Below are 22085 nucleotides of genomic sequence, written 5' to 3'. Positions count from 1 at the left end.
CCCCAAATCCCCCAAACCCACAGAGGATGCATCACCTCCCTGTGCAGTCACCCCAGGATGAGTCCCCTGGCCCTGATTCCCCCCTGAGTCTGTGTTTCTGCATCTTCCCAAGGCAGGAATGGGGCTGCTGGGGCTGCTGGAGGGCTCACAGCTGCATGCCAGGGTTTGCATTCTTATTTCTTCTTGTTGTCACAGTGCCCTGTGCCCTCCAGCCTCTGTTTGCTTTGTCTGACAGGACCCAGAGCTGATGCTCCTCCACTCCTGCAGGCTGAGCCCATGGCACACACAGCAGGGCCAGCCACGATGGCTTTAAGGAGCTGTCAACAGGCTTTAATATTTCATGGTGCTGTGCTCAGAGTTAGGGCTGATCAGAAATGCTGCTAAAGCTCAGCCTGCACCTGCTGCTTCCTCACCATCCTGTCTGCCCTAAAACCACCACAGCAGTTATTGGCAGGAATGTGGGCCCTGGCAGGACAGGGAGCTGCAGCTGGAGCCACTGCACAGCACCCCAGATCCTGCTGGCCATGGGCAAGGATGTGTCCCCTGCAGCCACCCACTGGTGTGGGGTGGCACAGCCAGCACTGCCTGGGCAGGGCACTCCTAAAGCAGCTGTGGCTGTGGCTGTGCCCACTGCTGCCACTTTTCCCAGCTCCAGCACCCTCCTGCAGGGAGAAATGCCCCCAAAGTGAGGATACACATGCAGAATAACCACCTGAATCTGGAGAAAGAGCAGCAGTTTCTCGCTGTTTACCAGAGCTTTTCTCAAGCTCTGCCCAGTGCTGTGTCATCACTGAGAGCCTTTTGTCCCCCATCTCTGTCCCTGAGCTCCCCAAAGTGTGTCACAGGTGTGACAGACATGAATTACCCCAGAGTGGGGCTGGCAGCAGGAGGGTGGTTTGCAGATCTCAGCAGTGAAATCATCACCAGTGGAGTAAACAGGACAGAGGGAACAAATCCATCCCACGTGACAGTCACAGAGGTGGGGCAGTGGCTGCCTATCAGATTTGGCACGTGGTCACCCCAAAGGAAACCAAGCAGAGAAGTGCTCTCAGTTTTTTCCATGTTTCATGTTAGTAAGAGTTTCCATGACTAGATGGGACTTCCATCCCCTCTCGTGTTTGCCTGAGTTTTGCAACTGAGCTGGAGGGAATGAGCAAACAACACAGATGAGGGGCTGTGATCATGGGGGCAAATAACAGGGTGGATTGTGGCCACTGAAGTCTGGGCCATGGTCACTCCCTGCTGGGTGACACGGGGAGCTGTGGAACCCCAATGGCAGGACTGAAAACCAACAGAAAGGAACAATGAAGAGCTCACTCTGTGCCTGCACGGGCACCAGGGACCCAGCCTGGCACTGCCCACTCCAGCACTGCAGGTGTCTGTGAAGTGACAAGGTCAGTGGTGGGCTCTGCACCTTGTGTTTCCCCTCCCATGGGCTGCTCAGGGCTCAGGTACCACATCCCTCGTGTCCTTGGATACCACTCACTCCTGCACCTGTGGGTACCATTCACCCACATATCCTTAGGTACTGCTCATCCCTGCATCCTTGGGTTCCATTCATCCCTACATCCTCAAATTCATCCCCAAATTCTTAGATACTGCTTATCCCTGCACCTGTGGGTACCAGTCATTCCTGCTTCCTCAAATTCATCCCCACATTCTTAGGTACTGCTCATCCCTGCATCTTTAAGCTCATTCCACATCCTCCCACATTGCTCATCCCCAAATCCTTGGGTACCACACATCTTTATGTCCTCAAGTACCACTCATTCCTGCATCCTCAGGTCCACTCTCACATCTTTGAGTCCTGCTCTTTCCTGCATCCTTGGGTACCACTCATCCTGTGTCCCCAGGTAGTGCTCATCCCTGAATCTTTGGGTACCACACATCCTTGTGTGAGCCCTGCTCATCCCTGTGTCTCCTTGAGTCCTGCTCTTCCCTGCATCCTTGGCTACCCCTCATTTCTGTGTTGTGGGTACTGCCCATCCCACACCGTCGGGCTCACCCCCATGTCCTCGCATTATCCCTGTGAGTGTTCCCAGACTATCCGTGCTCCGGGATCCCTCCCCGCGCGTTTGGGGCACACTCGGCGCTGGGGTCGGTGGCCCGGCATTCCTGCTGGGAGCGGCCGCTCCTGGCCGGGCTCCGCATCCCCATTAGCCCGCGGAACGCAGCCAAATGGCCGCATCAATATTTCATGCGGGATAAAACGCGGCCGGGCGCGGATAAAACGCGGCGCCGGCGGCGGGAGGTGCGCGGGGATGGCGGGTGGGCGCGGGCCGGGGCCGTGCGGGCGCGGCGGCTGCGGCGGGGCGGGGGTCGGGGCGGGGGTCGGGGCGGGGGGCTCGGCGGGGCCGCCGTGGGTGCCACGGGCGCGGTGGGTGGCGCGGAGACTCGCGGCGCTGCTCGTGCTGCTGGCGCTGCTGGCCGCGGGCTGTGCCCTCCGCCGCCGCGCCTGCCCCGCGCCCCGCCGGCCCCGGCCCCGCGCACGGCCCCGCACGGCTCCGCACGGCCCCGCACAGCCGCCCGCGGGGCCCGCCGGCCCGTCCGGAGCGGCGCTGGAGCTGCCGCCGCTGCCCCGCTACGAGCTGGTGGAGCACCTGCCCAGCTACGAGGAGGCGCAGCGATGCCCGCACGGGGAGGCGGCCGGGGGGACCCGCGGCTGAGCCCCCCAAACCAAACCCCTGCGCATCACCTGAGGCCGGGGGACCAGCGGCTGAGCCCCCCAAACCAAACCCCTGCGCATCCCCTGGGGCCGGGGGCACCCGCGGCTGAGCCCCCCAAACCAAAGCCCTGCGCATCCCCTGGGGTCGGGGGACCAGCGGCTGAGCCCCCCAAACCAAGCCCCTGCGCACCCTTTGAGGCCGGGGGGACCCGCGGCTGAGCCCCCCAAACCAAAGCCCTGCGCATCCCCTGGGCCGGGGGCACCCGCGGCTGAGCCCCCCAAATCAAACCCTTGCGCGCCCCCCGGGGCCGGGGGACCCGCGGCTGAGCGCCCCAAACTAACCCCCTGCGCATCCCCTGGGGCCGGGGGAGCCGCGGCCGAGCCCCCCAAACCCCTCCGCACCCGCGGAGCCTGGACAGACGGACATCCCCAGGGGACCTGCGGTGACCGCACAGTCTCCAGGAGGGATGCGACGCGGCGTTCCCTGAAGGGACATTGGGAATTCTCGGAAAGGCTCCCACGGGATCTGCTGCGGGATGGTTTTCCCGGACTCCAGGCTCTGCTGAAGGGATGTGCGGGATTCCCCGGGGATGGCCCGCAGGACGCTGGAGCCCACCGAGGGATGCGCCACTCACTGTGCCTGGAAAGCAGATGCTGGTTCCCACCGGGACAGCCTGCAGGACACCAGGACTCCCCAGAGGGACATGTCCCAGTCCTGGAGGGACTCCCAGGAGGAAGCTGACTCGGGGACATCCCCTCCGGCACAAGGACATCACCTCCAGGGCAATGACACGGAACGATGGAATGAGCCGGTTGCAGTTTGGCACAGCAGCCCCAGCGCCCCTCGCCTGGGCACATGCCGTGGGTTTGTGCTCCCGGAATTCTGGGTGTGCTCCTGGAATTCTGGGTGTGCTCCTGGAATTCTGGGTTTGCCCGCTGTGGGAGCTGCAGGAGGCTGCTCTGCACGGACAGCACGGGTGACCCTCAGCCCTCCCACGCCCACGGGGGACAGGGGACAGGGGACAGCAGGACGCGGAGGGGCAAGGGCGGCAGGAACACCTCCAAAGCGTGGCAATAAAGCACTGGCACCTCCCGGCCCCGCGGTGCTGGAGTGCCCCAGGACACCTGGGATCCTCCTGAGCCAAGGGAAGGGCACAGCACAGCCCGGGGCACAGCACAGCTCGGTGCCCACCCTGCCCACGCTGGAAAACTTCCCGGGAACGAGGATGGCAGAAACCACCTCCATCCTCACTGACATCACACCTCATTAGCTGGGAGTACCCAAATTACTCCCACATTACTAATTGATCACTTCCCACAGGATTACCACAGTTCACCTGAGCTCCCCCAAGACTGGAACTGCTTTGTGCCCAAAAGCTCCACGAAATCCCTTTTCCTGCAGCTTGGATGGAGCACTCGGAGGGTTTGTCAGGAGCTGCAGCCACAGCCTTCCCTTCCCTCTTTTGGAGCCATCTCCAATTGCAGAGCAGCCCTGAATGTTTATTTAGAATAGAACTAGAGCAGTACCAGACTGCAGGTCTCACTGCCACAGTTAATTCTTTACATAAAGGAACAAAATTCCTGCAGAGCCCCAAAAGACAGGAGGAGTGAAACACTCTGTCCACCCATTTCATTTGGCACTGGCATCCCTCTTTCCCGACTTTTCCCTTTCCCCATCCTATTTTGCATGAAGCACTTAGTCCTCACCAGAACCACTGACAGCAGAGCAAAGGCCCCTGAGCTAAAAATCAACAGCTTGTGTTTCAGCATTGGAAGTTTTGTAGCACTGAATTGGATCAATAAAAATGTCCTTTGGAAATAGAGATTCTTCCACCTGATTCATTCATAAACCCCTTTTTTTCCTCCCCATACCCTGCAGAGTAAAAGGTCATTTTGGTGTAACAAAAAAATAAGAAATGGAAGCCTCAGAATTTCTAAGTTTAATAAAAAAGTAAAAAATTAAACCCATATATATATATATAATTAAAAATATAAAACTCAATGAACTGTGTCTCCCACAATTTCCCCCTTATCTCTAGGTGATATAATATTTACATTTACACATCTATTTATATAAAGATACTTAAACTTCAGAATTAAATTTGGTTCAGAAAACTTGCAGCTTTTCCATGACTGGTGAGTTGTAATTTTGACTATTCTGGAGTGTGTAAGGCAACAATCACCAGGGTTTTTCTGCAGGAAATGGTTCTGTGGAAACTGTGAAATCAAATTTTCATGTCAGATGATTCAAAGCTTCATCCTGTTCCATCCCCAAAGGACAAAACCCCACAGATAAAGAGATCTCAAAGTCTTAAAGACCAGAAAACAAAATATATTTTTAATGTTTCCTCTCAACTATTAAAAATATGCAATAGGCTTTTAAACACTCACCTGAGTGTTTTACTTTTACCTCATTTAAAGAGATATTTTCCCATCTCCTTTCTTAGAACCAGAGAGAATTTCCTGTGGTCAAGAAAAAAAGAAATGTTTGAGCTCAACTCCCTCCCTGCCATGGCAAAGTTGGGGCTTTATTTGGTAACTGATCCACCACAACAGCACCTAAAATGGAATTCCAACCATGTTACTCCCCCCTTCTTACATTGGCTTAGGATGGTTTCAATCAACCTTAAATATTTAAATATTTAAGGGCACTATTTATTTGTAAGAGACATGAAGTCCCTGAAGAGTCTCTGGGTTTGCACTGGGCAATAATGTAACAAACCATCTGTAACCTCCTGTTATTTCTTTTTACTTAAAAGTTGTCAATAATTTTTGAGGATTACCCAAAGCAGGTACAAATGCAATGCAGAACAAAATGCAGACAGCCCTTTCCTTGGAATTCCAGGATTTAAAATCCCTGCCACAATTCCACCCAAACCATGCAAAGTTTCCACCTGGAAATATCCTGAAATTTACATTTTATACCCAGGAACTGTCCCAGGTTCCTGCATTTAGAACTGGTAAAAATAAACAATGTTTTGCCAAAATCTTTGTTTGGTTTTGCTGTTTCCCACAAAGGAGCTCAGGACTGGATGTGTGTGATAAAATATTGATCTGATTAGTGGTAAATATTTTAGTTTCCTTGGCTTGGGAAATCAACAACCTCTCCCACCACCTGCAAACACAACTAAAAGCACCCAAAATATGATTTATTCAGCAGCCAGGTCATCAGTGGGATCACCCCATGCAGCAGCTTTTAGAGAGATTAAAACTCCCAGTCTTTATTTGGTTTTATTAAGAAATTTATAAACTATGCACCAAAGGGTCATTTAATGATTTATTAAGAAATTTATAAACTATGCACCAAAGGGTCATTTAATGATTTACAACCCAGAAGAAATTTGCCACATGTACAGGAATTTTGATTGAAAAATCCACATTATACACAATGTCAATGCTGAACAACCTGCTCATGTGTCATAACTTTGCTTCTACAAAGAACATCTCACCAGTGCAGCCTCTTCTATATGCAGAATAAACAAAAATGTATCTTGATGAAATAACACAAGTGTAAAAACAATATTTGTAAATAAAGTGCTTTGGACAGAAAAAATTATTTTATTGTTTCCTATTTTAAATATTGTCAGTTATACATGTTGGATGCCACAAAACCAGCCAGTGGTGTTTGTTACCTCAGAAACACATTCCAAAGTATTTAAACAGTTTATATTCTCTCAGAAAAGACCCTTTATTGGTAAATAGTCTGCTCAGTGACCAACCTGAGTTGTTGAAGTGATAAGAAATTATCTTAGTGGATAATTTGCTGCTCCACATGCACTGACAGAAATGGGAATTGCCACAACTGTGAGTGAAATGTTTTGTACTTTACAGGCTCAAGCTGCTCTGTAACATTTTCAGTACTTACAGTTTGCCAACTTTGGGTTAGGACAATTTAAACAAGTCTTTGGAGAGGACCCTGAGGCTCAGGAATAACCAAATTCTTACCTTAAACAGAGACATTGGTATTTCATCAGAGGCAACCAAGGTTAATCATTTTAAGGGCAAAAGAAATTTAAAATCCACTGACAGAGACAGGTGATTTGCCTTTTTTTCCAGACATGCTGGGCCACAGTGGAGCTTCTCCCTGGAGCCAGGACAGCAGAACACAAACCCAGCCCCAAATGAGAGCAAATAAACAATCCTGTCTCACCCAAAGATTACCATCTACACAAACCCTCACTCCTGTTGCCCACAAAATGTTGCTGTGGGGTTTTTTTTTCATGTTTATCCAACCATGCCAGTCCCAAACACTGAAGCAGAGTGTTCAGGTGCCCCCAGTGCCCCCAGTTACTGCTGCACAGTCACACTGGTCCTCACTGCAGCACTGGCTGCTGCTCGTTCTCTCTCTCGAGCAATTTCCATCTCTATTTTGGCTTTGATTTTAGTCCAATCCACTTCCAGCTGTAAGGACAGAAAAGCAAACACAGAGGTCAGTAAGAGAGAGGTCAGACAGACAGTTATTCACCAGCAGGGCAATTTGAAGACACAAAGTGGGGAGTATTTAACTTCTCATGGAAGATATGAAGGCACAGTTGAGTTCTAGCAGAGCTTTCACCTTTAAAACAAACCAACCTGATCTCTTTTAACCAAAGCACCACATCTCATTGTGTCTGGCAATAAAACATTAAAACTCAAAAATAACTTGCTCCTATTTCCATGTCATGACATCAGTGTCCTGTCCCTGAGAATTTATCAATAATAAATCAGTGCTGTCTCCTCTGAGTAAGCTGAGAGCACATTCCACTTGTTATCTGCTACAACAGAAATCAGATTTCTGCTTGAAATTGGCCTTCTGCATCAATAAATGTTGTGGCTTTACCCTGGCATTTCTCCAGCTGCAGAGAATTGGCATTTTCTGCCTGTCTCGTGTGTCAGTGAAACTGCAGCACAACAGCCACGACACAAATGTGGGGGCACAACAGTTGTTCTGCTTCCCAAAAATGCTTGAGGGAAAAAAAATGGATTATGGTGGATGAGGAGACCACAAAAATGTGCCCAAAAAGTGGGGAAAAATGTAACTGTGCAGTTCAGTTTCACTGCTGGAGAATTAACACTGTCAAAGATGGGATGGGAGAAGAAATTCAAGTGCTGCACAGGGAATTTCTGGAGTTCCTCTGTTAACAAAGTCAGGGACAGCAAGGAAGGTTCTCTGGGAGGAAAGAGGTAACTGCAAGCCCCACATTCTCAGGGTAGTACCCCAAAAGTCAGGATGCATTGCTGGGTCCAGGATCCTCAGGGTATGTACGAGGTATTAACAACCTGATATGTAAAATGTACAGATATACCAACTAAGCACATGGTTTAGATCAGGGTAGAGAAGAGAAAAGGCTCCTGGTTTAAGCCTGAAGGAGTTTTAGGTGTTTGGAGGGAAAATAAACCCCTGTTTTTGTTCCTTGAGAAAGAACAGCAGCACAAACTTGTGCTGTTCTCTTAAATGCTCTGGTGATTTCCTGATTTTGCTTTATGAGTCTGAGAGGTTGCAAAGAAAATTTAGTCACAGCTTAAAATCCACTTCACTAAACAGGTTCCCTCCTACCCTCAGATCCAGCAGACAAGACCCCCAGCACAGGGATGTGGAAAACCTCAGGAACTTCACTCCAGAAAGCTGCAGTGTGATACCCAAGCTTTGAGTGTAAGGTGAGAAATCACTCTGCTCACACCTTGCTTGGAAATCCTTCCAGAATCCACAGCTCTCTAAAGACAGTACGTGCCTTTCAGAAGCACCAGGGGATTAACACCATTTTCTCTCCATCAAGTGGATGGAAGACACACTGCCAGACAGCAGCTGAGAGGGCTGCAGGAGGGGAGTGCCTGGGCTCTGTGCTGCTCTTTCCTGTACTTTCCAGGGAAAGCACTGCAGGATGGGGCACTGGGGCTGGAGATGTGCAGCCTTTCCTTTAGGGAAAGCACTGCAGGATGGGACACTGGGGGCTGGAGATGTGCAGTCTTTCCAGGGAAAGCACTGCAGGATGGGGCACTGGGGGCTGGAGATGTGCAGCTTTTCCTTCAGGGAATGCACTGCAGGATGGGGCACTGGGGGCTGGAGATGTGCAGCCTTTCCAGGGAAACCATTGCAGGATGGGGCTCTGGGGGCTGGAGATGTGCAGCTTTTCCAGGGAAAGCACTGCAGGATGGGACACTGGGGGCTGGAGATGTGCAGCCTTTCCAGGGAAAGCACTGCAGGATGGGGCACTGGGGCTGGAGATGTGCAGCCTTTCCAGGGAAAGCACTGCAGGATGGGGCACTGGGGGCTGGAGATGTGCAGCCTTTCCAGGGAAAGCACTGCAGGATGGGGCACTGGGGGCTGGAGATGTGCAGCCTTTCCAGGGAAAGCACTGTAGGATGGAGCACTGGGGGCTGGAGATGTGCAGCTTTTCCTCCAGAGAAAGGAACACCCCTGGAAGTGCCAAAAGCTGGTGAGTGCCATTAGAAACCAGCTCTGTGGACAGTGGGGTGAGCAGAGTCCAAGTCCAGGCTCCAGCAAACAGCCTGGCTGTGGTTCCTGATCCAGCAGCTACAGCAGTGAAAGCACCTGAGAAAAAAGTTCTCTTTTCCTTCTCTCACCCTCAGAAAGCTGAGGAACAATGAGAGGAAAAGCAGGAAGGCCATGAGGCTGCTGAGGGAAAGGTGCACAAGGGAAATCCATGGAAAGGCTCCAGGGGAATCCAAGACACTTCCAGTTATGAACTTTCAGATCTGCCCTCTGCTTTAAGATCTGTTAAATACCAAAAAATTGGAAAATACTAATAAATTGAAGTGATGGCAGAGAGGGTTTCCAAGGCTTTGATGACAATGTGTATTTAACTGGTTATCACATTTGGAGAATGGGTTGTAGTTCACTCTCTAAATATCCAGATAATCTCAAAGTTTGTCATTGTTGGTATCCATAAAATGATATAAAAACGTTGAAGAGACACACTGAGCCACAGCAAGGCCCAGCTCCCTGTTTGCAGAACACAACTGGGCCTTCATTTGTAGGATCTTTGCCAGATAATTAAATATACACATTCTGTGTTTGTGCCTTCAAACAAAACACATGCCCAGCTCTTACTGGCCAAGCAGCCACACCCCCAACCATGAACTTGCACTCAGATGTAAAAACCTCAGATTTATGTTCATATTTGAACCACAGGAGGAGAAGAGAAGAGCAAACCCCACCCCACCCTCCCAAACTGGCCACAAAAATCAGGCTGCAGGAATAACCCTGAGCAACACTTACACCTTCTGCATATTGCAAAAACCTCTTGTTGGTTTCTTTTTTACCAAAATCCTCCAAAAACTTCTGCCTGTAAGCCAGGACTGTGTCAACATGTGTCTTGTGCTTCACTGCCAGCTCCAGGGCCCTGGGAGGAAGCAGAAATGGGGCTGTCAGGCTGCAGAAATGCCCTGGCACAGCTCCTGGCACTGGGGGTGGCACAGGACATGGTGGGGGTGGCACAGGACACGCTGGGGGTGGCACAGGACACACAGGACATGCTGGGGATGGCATAGAACACACAGGACACGCTGGAGGTGGCACAGGACACGCTGGGGGTGGAACAGAACATGGTGGAGGTGGCACAGGACATACAGGACATGCTGGGGGTGGCACAGGACACACAGGACATGCTGGGGGTGGCACAGGACATGCTGGGGGTGGCACAGGACACACAGGACATGCTGGGGGTGGCACAGGACATACAGGACATGCTGGGGGTGGCACAGGACATGCTGCGGACTGGCACAGGACATGCTGGGAGTTGGCACAGGACATGCTGGAAGTTGGCACAGGACACATGGGGTGGCACAGGACACGCTGGGGGTGGCACAGGACATACAGGACATGCTGGGGACTGGCACAGGACATGCTGGGGGTGGCACAGGACACGCTGGGGATGGCACAGGACACGCTGGGGGTGGCACAGGACACGCTGGGGGTGGCACAGGACACGCTTGGGGTGGCACAGGACACGCTGGGGGTGGCACAGGACACGCTGGGGGTGACACAGGACACGCTGGGGGTGACACAGGACACGCTGGGGGTGACACAGGACACGCTGGGGGTGGCACAGGACATGCTTGGGGTGGCACAGGACACGCTGGGGGTGGCACAGGACACGCTGGGGGTGGCACAGGACACAGTGAGGGCTGCAGGCTCAGCTCCCTGAGCCCAGTGCCAAGCAATGCCACATTAGTGGCAGTGACAGAAGGTTAAAAGTGCCCACTTGATGGAAAATACCCAACAATTACTTTTGTTGACAACCTCATCATTCATTTGACAACAGGAAGGTTTTTACTTCAGGGTAATACAGAGCATTTTAGAGTTTGGCCTTCTCAATATAAAAGGCTGAAAGTAATAATGTTTAGTAACTTTTTCACAGTCAGGAATAGCTTTTGAACAGTCACAATGCACAGTTATGGCATGTGCTATACAGTGTTTACAAACATTGTAGAGGTGGGAAAGGTTTGCACTGCATTAATGTGAGTCATTACCCTCCCATCTGTTTTCTTCTCAATGGCTTAAGGAACACTTATGTTTGATATGAAGAGTTTTTAGATGACACATAAACAACAGACCATCCTTTTCCTAATTCCCAGCCTAAATCTCCCCTGCCACAGCCTCGTATCAGGCAACACAACAAAAACCCCAGAGATGTGGGGGGAAAATGACCCTTTGCCCCCAGTGAGATGAACACAGCAGAGAAATTTGTAGTAAATGGCCTCAGAAAATTCTGTCAGACAACGTGGGGTTTTGTTTAAAGGGGAAATTCCTACTTTGTTTTGTCAGGCCTAATTCATATTTTATCCACCTACACAGTGCTGGGAGCCTGAGTAGCCACAGCTCTATTTTTAGCAACAAGACATTTCAAACCAGCCCTAATTCCTCGAGGGTCACATCCAGTTTGGGGCATCACTGAGGACTCATCTCTGTTAACAGCAATGAAACAGCAAAATGTTATTCAAAAATCCTTCCAAGCATGTTTTGGGCCTTTATCACAGAATTTCTAAATATGGCACAAGAATGTTCCTTTGTCTGGTTATTGTCAGGGTGGGATTCACTTCACCCTTTTACAGATCTGGGTGATTAGAGACAGAAAATCACCCAGCTAAGTATTAATCAGCAATAAAGCAGCTGATGTAAATTAGCAGGGAAACTGCTTATAAATATATTTTGTTTGAAGAAATCCCACCTGTCCCAGTTGTAGAGGTTGATGTTGAGCTGGATAGCCTGATAAATGAGGCCTGTCTGCAGCAGCAGAGCTTCAGCTTCCTGGGTGTTCCCACTGAACAGCAGCATGTGAGCCATCCTCGACTCCTTGGAGGGCAGCTCCTTGATGGAATTGATGTACTGAACTTTGTCAATCTGCCAGGGGCAAGCACAGCAGTTTAATTAGGGAGATTCATTAGCAGAATGAGCAGTGGAGCAGCAGAAGTGGGAGCCTGCCCCCTGTGCTCACCTCCCCAATGGCTGCGTAGGCGATCTCGGCCGTGGCCATGTCCCTGTTGGCCACTGCCATGGCAGCCAGACATGCCCACAGGGTCTGGTCCTGAAAGGAAAATAAACCTCAGACATGTGTTATCCTGCTAAAAAGGACTCCCCAAAGCAAGAGCACAACTCCTGAAAATATCATGGCAACACATTTCTCATTAGCCCATTTCGGAGGGGCTTAATTATTTCTCACAACGAGGAATTAGAAAAACTTGGTGGTGGAAATATTATTGCACCCTTTTTTAAATTTTCATGACTTTTGTTGCTTGGTTGTTACTGTTTTTTATTAACACAACCTTAAGGAAACCCCATGAACTCAAGAGAACATTTAGGAAGATCCTAAAGGACATTTGGGCACCTTTTAAAGTGACAATATGATGACAGTGACAATATGATGACAAAGACAAACTGCTAAAACATATTTCTAGCACAGTTCAGGCTACCACAGCTGAAAACTCTAGTTCAGACAAGGAAAATGCAATTTTTGACCCTTTAGTTCACATGGAATTAAGTGGGTTTTGGTATTTTTGTTGTTCAGTAACAGATTTGGGAACACTCTGCCCTGTGAATGGGTTTAAATCAGAATAAAGAGCTACACTGAGTAAAATCCAGACATTCCCATGGCTCCCAACTGACCTTCTCCAGAACTCAGGACAAACCTTCCTTTGGGGGAATTAAGATTATTCAGAGAACCAAGTGCTCAGAAAATTCTGTGTCAGGTTTTCTTCCCCCTTCTCTATTTATAAACTTAAAGGTAACACTGGAAGTTGAGCCTGGAACTATCCAGAAGATGAAGTTTCAGGACTCTGGTGGGTTTTGCTGCTCTTTTCTCCCTCAGAAATAAGGCCCATTTTCTTATTCCTGATTGGAAATATTTTGAACTATCTGGGTTGCCAAAATCAAAATCATCTAATTTGGATGCTCAAAATCAGATGATGTGAAGACCCTTCACACTGAAAATAAAGACTCTGTTACAGTTAATTATAATTAAGTCATGTGGATGTGCATTGAAGTTATAGTGCAGTTACAAAAATACTTGAAATACACATCTAAGGTCATGAGGAAAACTCTTTTCTAGGAGCAAATGGGATAAAGGAACCAGAATTTGGAGGGATTTTGTTCTGCTTTAAAGACTCCCAGACTCACCTCATCTGTTGCTGTTGCCTTAATACAGACAAAAGCAAGCAAGGGAAAAGAAAACACAAAAACAAGTGAAATAAAGTATGAAAAATAAGAGATAATTGTGGAGATGAAGGTCACTCTTAATTGGTTTTATTTTTATTAAGCCATGAAAAATTAAGGTTGTAACTTTTGAGAGTCCCTGTGTTCAACCCAGGGACTAAAATAAGAATTATTGTTTATAATGAAAAGGGTGGAATTGGGTAATCATGGAAAGTGTGGGATTTTCCAGGAGCAGCCCAAACCAAGGCAGAAGATGCAACATCCCACCTGCAGATTCACAGAAATAAAGGACCATTAAAGACCCCCCAGCCATGGACGTGCCAGGGAATGGCAGGAGGGGCACCCACCTTGACAAAGCGGCACAGCCTGAGGGCATCAGCCCACCTGGCAGCCCTGACGTGCCCGTGCAGGATGCCAGGGTAGGGGGAGATGCTCAGGTGCACCAGGGACCCGTCTGCCCTCCTCAGGGTCACCTGGTTGCCCACAAAACTCACAATCTGGGGGTTTCTGCTGAACTGGCTGCAGGGAAAGAAAGGGCAGTCAACACTCACTCCTTCCTGCCCCACAGCAATTATCACTGATAATTATCACTTCAAACAAACCTTTCTGGTTTTAATTTCCAACACATAACTAACCTTTTCTGTTTGTTTTTGTGCAAGGTTTCATGAGATATAATTAAGGTTTTGCTTCTGCACCAAGATGCTGCTCTCCTTTCAAACTGCACATCATCAGTTCTACTCCAAACCTCATGACTGAACTCAACCCCCCATATTTCCCCATTTTCTAATCAAGAAACAGTAACATGAACCACAGAATTATAGAATAATAGAATTATGGAATGAACTGGGGTGGAAGAGACCTCTGAGATCATCAAGTCCAACCCTTGATCCAACCCCACTGTGATTAGTGGAAGAGTTTTAAAAGTTGCAGCCCTGGATCCTGGTTCAGCTGCACACAGTTTGGTAAGGGTGAGTAAATTAATTAAAATACACCTTTCTGAGCCCAGGGTGATGCATACCTGGCATCTTTCTGGTGCAGGGTCCTGGGCAGGAGGTCTCTGTCCACGTAGACGGTGTTGGGGTAGTACCAGACTGTGAGATGGGTGTCCTGCAGCCCACAGAGGATGTTGGAGGAGTCATTCCAGGCCACACTTTGCACCATTGTCCCTGAATTTCAAGGCATTTCCATGAGAGACACCAAAATTAAGGGACACTTCTCAAAAGGGTCATTATTCACCACCTTCAGTTCCTTTCAGAGGGCTGGTTTGGACCCCCAGGGTGTAACATCTGAACGTGTTTCACGTGCAACTCACAGAAGAATGACCAGAATTTAGACAAAATGCACTAAAATTGTTTCTACCTCCCTCTTATGAAAGTCAAAGGACTTTTTGACCCTGAGATCAGCTCAGTTGATTAAAACTTGGTGTTAATAATGTCAAGGTCATGAGTTCAATCCCCTGTGTGGGCCGTTGACTTAAGAGTTGGACTCGATGATCCTTGTGGGTCCTTCCAACTCAGAACAGTCTGGGATTCTTTGATTTCTAAAGTTCTTTTCAAGCTCAATTTCACTATTAATTAAAAGTCAAATGTTGTCTCTTGTACTTGATCAAAATCTATTTCTCTCCTAGCATGTACCTAAACAATAATTTGAATTTTTCTTACCTATTTTGACAATCTTCTGCTCTTTCCCAAACCTTTTCACTGAAGTGATGTAAAGATCTCTGTTCTTATCAATAAAAGCTATTTTCCTCTCACTTGTAAGTCCTTTCTGGTCCAAAGCAATCTCCACAATTTCAGTCTGAAAGGGAAAAAAGAGAATTTCTGACCTTTATGTCAGACATTCCTGTCACAGAAAGCACATGAAATTCAACCAAGTGAATGTTCTCCTGCAAACAAGGCACAGAACTCTGGATAAATTGGGTCGTGGAAGACACTTTGTGTGTGACTTCCCTGTTGAATGAAGCATTTCATGGCAAGGGGTTGGATTTAGGTGAATTTTAAGGTCCTTTCCAACCCAAACCATTCTGTGGTTTATGATTTTATAAACTGAATTTCATGAACCTTTAACAGTCCCATTTTTGAGCAAACCCATTACTGACTGTTAATTTCTGACTATAATAAACAAGAGACATTCTATCCCCCCTTCACCTTGTGGGTCAGAGGTTTTCCATCACCCAGTGGCTTTCCAGACAAAGCTTCAAATATGTAGATAACTGAAGAAAAAAAAATAGAATTTATTAGTTAAAAGCAACAGAACTGACACCAAGTTCTGATACAAGTGAATAAATTCATGTTCCCAGTGTGGGATTTATTCAACTTTAACTTTGAGGAATATGAAGTGTCAGAAGTGACACCATTGACTGAATAGAGGATTTAATATCAGATACAGAAAGATGCCCTTGGAGCTGTTGGGTAAAACCTCCTTCAGCAGCATTGCTTATTTTGTTAATTATTTCCTTTATCTGGAATTCCTAATCATATTTTTATATATTTGTTATATTTATACTTAAACATTTTCTCCCAGGACAGCTTAGGGTTTCTGCTTATAATTATGATTAATTAGCATTACATACTAATAACTGGCTGCCTCAAAAACCACCTGGTTTGTGCAGGTATTTAAAATTTTACTTGGTATTTGAATTTTCCTTGATGCTTGATTTTTATATATATAATTCTTGCACCTTGACCACTTGTTCCACTCTCTCTCTGCCTCACCCTTAGCAAAAAAAAACCCTCCAAAACCCCCCACCTACATCATGTTTTTTTGGGCTATCCAGTGAAAACTCCAACTTGCACCTTGCCCAAAAATAAAGTTTCTCTCTTTGTTTCCCCCTCCCTCTGTACAAACACACCTCCAAGTGCTCCAAAACCTCTTTACATGAATTTTCTGTGGCCAAACAGAGAACTCTGATGTGGGGAAGGATCAAAGCAACGTTTTCAGAGGGGCTGTGACAGGACAGAGCATCTTACAGGCAGAATTCCAACTGTAAGAGCAGCTGCTCAAACCCACCAGAGGAGGAAAAAAAGGGCTGAAAACACAAAGGACTGTGGGGGTTGTTCCTGAGAATTGGTTTTCTCTCTCACTTTTAGGCATGAAATTGGTGCTGATCTGCCCAAGCAAGTCGATTTTACAGCCCCCAGAGCAGCTGGAGGAAGTGAGATTGGGGAGCTGTGAAAAACCCCCTGCACCAAATTCACATTAAAATTGGTTAAATTCTCATTAATCTCCAATTGAAGGATTTCAACAATAAGTTTGGTTTTATTTTTTTCCTACCTGGAAAAACTCCACATCATTTTTCAATCATTTAAAACCTAAAATGTGCCTTGTTTTTTAAGTATAAATATAACAAATATATAAAATATATTTATTTATTTTATATAAATATAAAAATATTTAAAAAGGGCACTGTCTCCCTTTGAACACCCAGAGAACTCTCTTTTATCAGATGTGTTTTATTACCAGGGAATATCACTGAAATACATTTTTGCTGATTAAAATCCATTTTAGTTATCATATAGATATTTTAAATATCTTTGATGTGTTGTTTGCTGTAGTAATTTGCCTTCAGAATGAAACACACATCACAGTTCTATTCCTGTTCTTGAAAATCATTAATCAGAATGAAACTCAAAAAAATAAGGATAAAAAATAAGGATGCACAAGAAAAAAAATACACAGAAGTTGCACAGAGTAGCAAAAACATGAGGGAAATGTAATTTCTTTTTTTTTTTTTTGCTTGGAGAGGGATATTTTGAGGTATAGATCAGGGGTTTGTCAGGAATAAAAGTGTCTCCTCCAGCAGACACTTCACATTTAAATTGTTGCAAAGGAAAACTTAAGAGTTTGCACCAAGAGATGGAACAAAGAAAAGAGGTGACAAAAAGGTGTTCCTGGATGCAAAAATTAACCTGGAGCTCCTCTGGCCTTGTGGTGGTTTGGAATTAAAGAGCTTTGGGTGCCAGAACACAACATTTGAGGGGCATCAGAACCTTTAAGGACACAGCACTGAGACAGAAGAGCAGCTTTGCATGTGTAGAAATAAAGATAAAAATCTATAAGGGATAAATCTATAAAGATACAAATGTAAGATCCAGCTATAAAGATACAAGTCTATAAAAAAGATAAATCTATAAAGATACAAATATAAGGTAAAGCCATGAAGATACAAATCTATAAAAGAGATAAATGTATAAAGATACAAATACAGGATCAAGACATAAAGATATGAATCTATAAAAGAAATAAATCTATAAAGATCATGGAATCACAGAATCATAGAATGGATTGGGCTGGAAAAGACCTCCCAGATCATCCAGTCCAACCCTTGGTCCAACTCCAGTCCCTTCACCAGATCATGGCACTCAGTGCCACGGCCAAGCTCAGCTGAAAAACCACAAAAACATGGACATGAGTTTTTCCCTCCTTTAACTTTCTCAGTCCTTTCTTGGAGCACTCCAGCTGGACATCCCTGTGAACCTGGTGGGACTCCATGGTCTCTCCTTCTGTAGTGTTTGCTCATGGCTGTGTTTGTTCCTTGAACCACTTATAGAATCATGGAATGGATTGGGTTGGAAAAGACCTCTGAGATCATCAGGTCCAACCCTTGGTCCAACTCCAGTCCCTTTACCAGATCATGGCACTCAGTGCCACGGCCAAGCTCAGCTGAAAAACCTCCAGGGATGGGGAATCCACCCCCTCTCTGGGCAGCCCATTCCAATCCCTGAGCACTCTCTCTGCAAAGAATTTCCTCCTGATCTCCAACTTCAATTTCCCCTGGCAGAGCTTGAGCCCATCGTGCCCCCTTGTCCTATTGCTGAGTGCCTGGGAGAAGAGACCAACCCCCACCTGGCCACAACTTCCCTTCAGGTAGATACAAACATAAGATCAAGTTATAAAGATACAAATCTATAAAAACCAAAGCAAAGAACATCTGAGAACTGAAATTAATCCCACTAAAGGACTGGAAGCTTCTCAGAGCCACAGGAAAGCACAAGTTGTTGAGGGTTTAGAAAACTGTGTCAGGGAGTGAAAAAAACCAATTTTCTATTATTTTGTGCAACAATTTCAAGGCTCTGAGCCATCACACAGTGATAATTCACTAAGGTTTTTAATCAGTTTTAAGTAATACCCATAATTTCAATTTGTTTTTATAAGGAATACATGGATTGTTGTAATAAACCCTTACCCTTCCCATCAGCTTTGTCCTTCACTGCCAGGGTGTCGCTGCTCAGAGACACTGTCTGGGCATTTAAAGTGTCTGTTCTCAGGCCTGGGTACTTGGGAGAGGAAATTAATCTCCCTTCATATGAGTATAAGTAAAGTCCTCCACCATCCACAAGGAGAAAATGCCTACAGAGGAAAAAAGAGACAGAGGAAAAGAAAGAAAAAAGAAACAAAGAGAAAAAAACAAAGGAAAAACAAAGGAAAAACAAAGAAAAACAAAGAAAAACAAAGAAAAACAAAGAAAAACAAAGGAAAAACAAAGGAAAAACAAAGGAAAACAAAGGAAAACAAAGGAAAAACAAAGGAAAAACAAAGGAAAAACAAAGGAAAAACCAAAGGAAAAACAAAGGAAAACAAAGGAAAAACAAAGAAAAACAAAGGAAAACCAAAGAAAAACAAAGGAAAACAAAGGAAAAACCAAAGGAAAAACCAAAGGAAAAACAAAGGAAAAACAAAGAAAAACAAAGGAAAAGCAAAGAAAAACAAAGGAAAAACAAAGGAAAAACAAAGGAAAAACAAAGAAAAAACAAAGGAAAAAACAAAGGAAAAACAAAGGAAAACCAAAGGAAAAAACAAAGGAAAAACAAAGGAAAACAAAGAAAAACAAAGGAAAAACAAAGAAAAACAAAGAAAAAACAAAGGAAAACAAAGAAAAAACAAAGGAAAACAAAGGAAAACAAAGGAAAACAAAGGAAAACAAAGGAAAACAAAGGAAAACAAAGGAAAACAAAGGAAAACAAAGGAAAACAAAGGAAAAACAAAGAAAAAACCAAAGGAAAAACCAAAGGAAAAAACAAAGGAAAAAACAAAGGAAAAAAACAAAGGAAAAAAACAAAGGAAAAAAACAAAGGAAAAAAACAAAGGAAAAACAAAGGAAAAACCAAAGAGAAAAAAAAAAAAAACAAGGAAAAAACAAAGAAAAAACCAAAGAAAAAACAAAGGAAAAAACAAAGAAAAAACCAAAGAAAAAACAAAGGAAAAACAAAAGAAAAAACAAAGGAAAAAACAAAGAAAAAAGAAAGAAAAAAACAAATGAAAAAACAAAGAAAAAACAAAGAAAAAACCAAAGAAAAAACAAATGAAAAAAACCAAAGAAAAATAAGAAAGAAAAAAAAACAAAGGAAAAAACCAAAGGAAAAAAACCAAGAAAAAAACCAAGAAAAAAACCAAGAGAAAAACAAAGGAAAAACAAAGGAAAAACCAAGGAAAAACCAAGGAAAAAACAAGGAAAAAACAAGGAAAAAACAAGGAAAAAACAAGGAAAAAAACAAGGAAAAACCAAAGAAAAAAACCAAGGAAAACAAAGAAAAAACAAAGAAAAACCAAAGAAAAACCAAGGAAAACAAAGAAAAAACAAAGAAAAAACAAAATAAAAAACAAAGAAAAAATCATTAAGTAATATAGAAAAACATGAAGATATTTTCAACAATGTGAAGGTAACCGTTTAAGATTCCACAACTTTCCAGTTCAGTCACATCAAGCCTGTTGATGTTCTGGAAGTTCTTTATGGAAAAGTTCACTTTTAATGTGAATATTATCTCTTTTCCAGGAGAAATATTTATTATCTGAACCATTTAGGATTTCAAAAATATTTTCCTATTTTTAAATGCATTAGAAATATGAATTTTCTATTTCTAATGTTTCAATTTGTGCTTATGTTGCATGTTAATATCTGATAGTTATATCTAATATTTTTGTTGTTAACATCTGATAGTTATATCTAATATTTTTGTTATATTCACATCTAATAATGAGCATCCCCAGAAGCCCCAAAAAGCACCTTTCTGCTTGTAAAATCAAACTAACTGTTCCTTCCTTCAGGTCAAAGATCAGGGGGGTGTTCCAGTTCTTGGTACTGAAAAGAGAGAAAAACCAGCATTAAACCCACAGTGCAAACACAGAGTTGGAGTCACCAAAGTCATTGGGACCATCTGATATTCCTAAATAAGTGTTTAAACAGCATTTAGGAAGCCCAGGAAGAGAGAAATACATAAAAGGATGCATTTGGGAAGCCCAGGAACAGAGAACCACATAAAATGATGCATTTAGGAAGACCAGGAACAGTAAGAACCACAAATATGACACTTTTAGGAAGCCCAGGAATAGAGAACCACATAAAATGATGCATTTAGGAAGCTCAGGAACACAGAGAACCACAAATATGACACTTCTAGGAAGCTCAGGAACAGAGAATCACATAAAATGGTGCATTTAGGAAGCCCAGGAACAGAAAATCACATAAAATGGTGCATTAAGGAAGCCCAAGAATAAAGAACCACAAATATGATGCATTTAGGAAGCTCAGGAACACTGAGAACCACAAATATGATGCTTTTAAGAAGCCCAGGAACAGAAAATCACATAAAATGATGCATTTAGGAAGCCCAGGAACAGTAAGAACCACAAATATGATGCTTTTAGGAAGCCCAGGAATAGAGAACCACATAAAATGATGCATTTAGGAAGCCCAGGAACACAGAGAACCACAAATATGACACTTTTAGGAAGCCCAGGAATAGAGAACCACATAAAATGATGCATTTAGGAAGACCAGGAACACAGAGAACCACAAATATGACACTTCTAGGAAGCTCAGGAACAGAGAATCACATAAAATGGTGCATTTAGGAAGCCCAGGAACAGAAAATCACATAAAATGGTGCATTAAGGGAGCCCAAGAATAAAGAACCACAAATATGATGCTTTTAGGAAGCCCAGGAATAGAGAACCACATAAAATGATGCATTTAGGAAGCCCAGGAACAGAAAATCACATAAAATGATGCATTTAGGAAGCCCAGGAACAGAAAATCACATAAAATGATGCATTTAGGAAGCCCAGGAACAGTAAGAACCACAAATAAGATGCATTTAGGAAGCCCAGGAACAGAAAATCACATAAAATGATGCATTTAGGAAGCCCAGGAACAGTAAGAACCACAAATATGATGCATTCAGGAAGCCCAGGAACAATAAGAACCACATAAGAAGATGCAGCAACACTTCTGCCTTCATTGTTACATCCCTTCCCCCCAGCAGCTGACCCAGGACTCTCAGCAAACAGCAAATCATATTTATAGGAAATAAATATATTTTTAAACATTTCTGAGCAGTTTTACAGCAATGTGGAGGTTGGAGAAAGGCCCTTTCTCGTGGGCTCTATCACAGGCTGAATGCTGAGCATCACTCACCTCACTGAGATACTCCACTCAATAGTTCAGTTAATTAAAAAGACATTAATTAGAACCAATTAGTGTGCTCCCAGGGCAGTTTCTGCTGTTGTCTTCCCAGTGTTGGCAAACCCTGGGGGGGATAGGGCTGAGTTTACTCACGAGAACACATAGCACTGCAGAGAGGTGGAAACCACCAGGTATCCACAGGCCAAGGAGGCTTTAATGACCCTGTCCCGGAATTCCAAGGAATCCACGGCATCATCCATGACATTGTGCACCTACAAAGGAAACCTGGGGTTAGAGAAACCCACAAGGGCTGAAATGACAACCAATTAGTGAAATACATTATTGAGAAAATCACCTGATGTTTGAGA

The 22085-nt window shown here is 45.0% G+C and overlaps 1 protein-coding gene across 1 annotated transcript in view; it reads right to left on the bottom strand.

The window, feature by feature from the left end:
• Window positions 1–5802: 5802 nt before the first annotated feature.
• IFT80 (intraflagellar transport 80) overlaps window positions 5803–22085 on the bottom strand; it is a 37701-nt gene continuing 21418 nt past the window's right edge. The window contains exons 10-20 of the mRNA XM_071566572.1: window positions 21871–21989; window positions 20320–20394; window positions 18502–18665; window positions 15464–15528; window positions 14978–15113; window positions 14335–14482; window positions 13664–13835; window positions 12103–12192; window positions 11836–12008; window positions 9885–10008; window positions 5803–7066 (exon numbers count right to left, since the gene is read on the bottom strand). Of these exons, the coding sequence (XP_071422673.1) occupies window positions 6953–7066; window positions 9885–10008; window positions 11836–12008; window positions 12103–12192; window positions 13664–13835; window positions 14335–14482; window positions 14978–15113; window positions 15464–15528; window positions 18502–18665; window positions 20320–20394; window positions 21871–21989 (1380 nt within the window). The 3' untranslated portion in view covers window positions 5803–6952. The remainder of the gene's footprint in view (window positions 7067–9884; window positions 10009–11835; window positions 12009–12102; window positions 12193–13663; window positions 13836–14334; window positions 14483–14977; window positions 15114–15463; window positions 15529–18501; window positions 18666–20319; window positions 20395–21870; window positions 21990–22085) is intronic.

The sequence above is a fragment of the Pithys albifrons genome, chromosome 11 (genome assembly GCF_047495875.1).
Source record: "Pithys albifrons albifrons isolate INPA30051 chromosome 11, PitAlb_v1, whole genome shotgun sequence".
NCBI lineage: Eukaryota > Metazoa > Chordata > Aves > Passeriformes > Thamnophilidae > Pithys > Pithys albifrons.
This window is presented reverse-complemented; position numbering and strand designations above follow the sequence as displayed.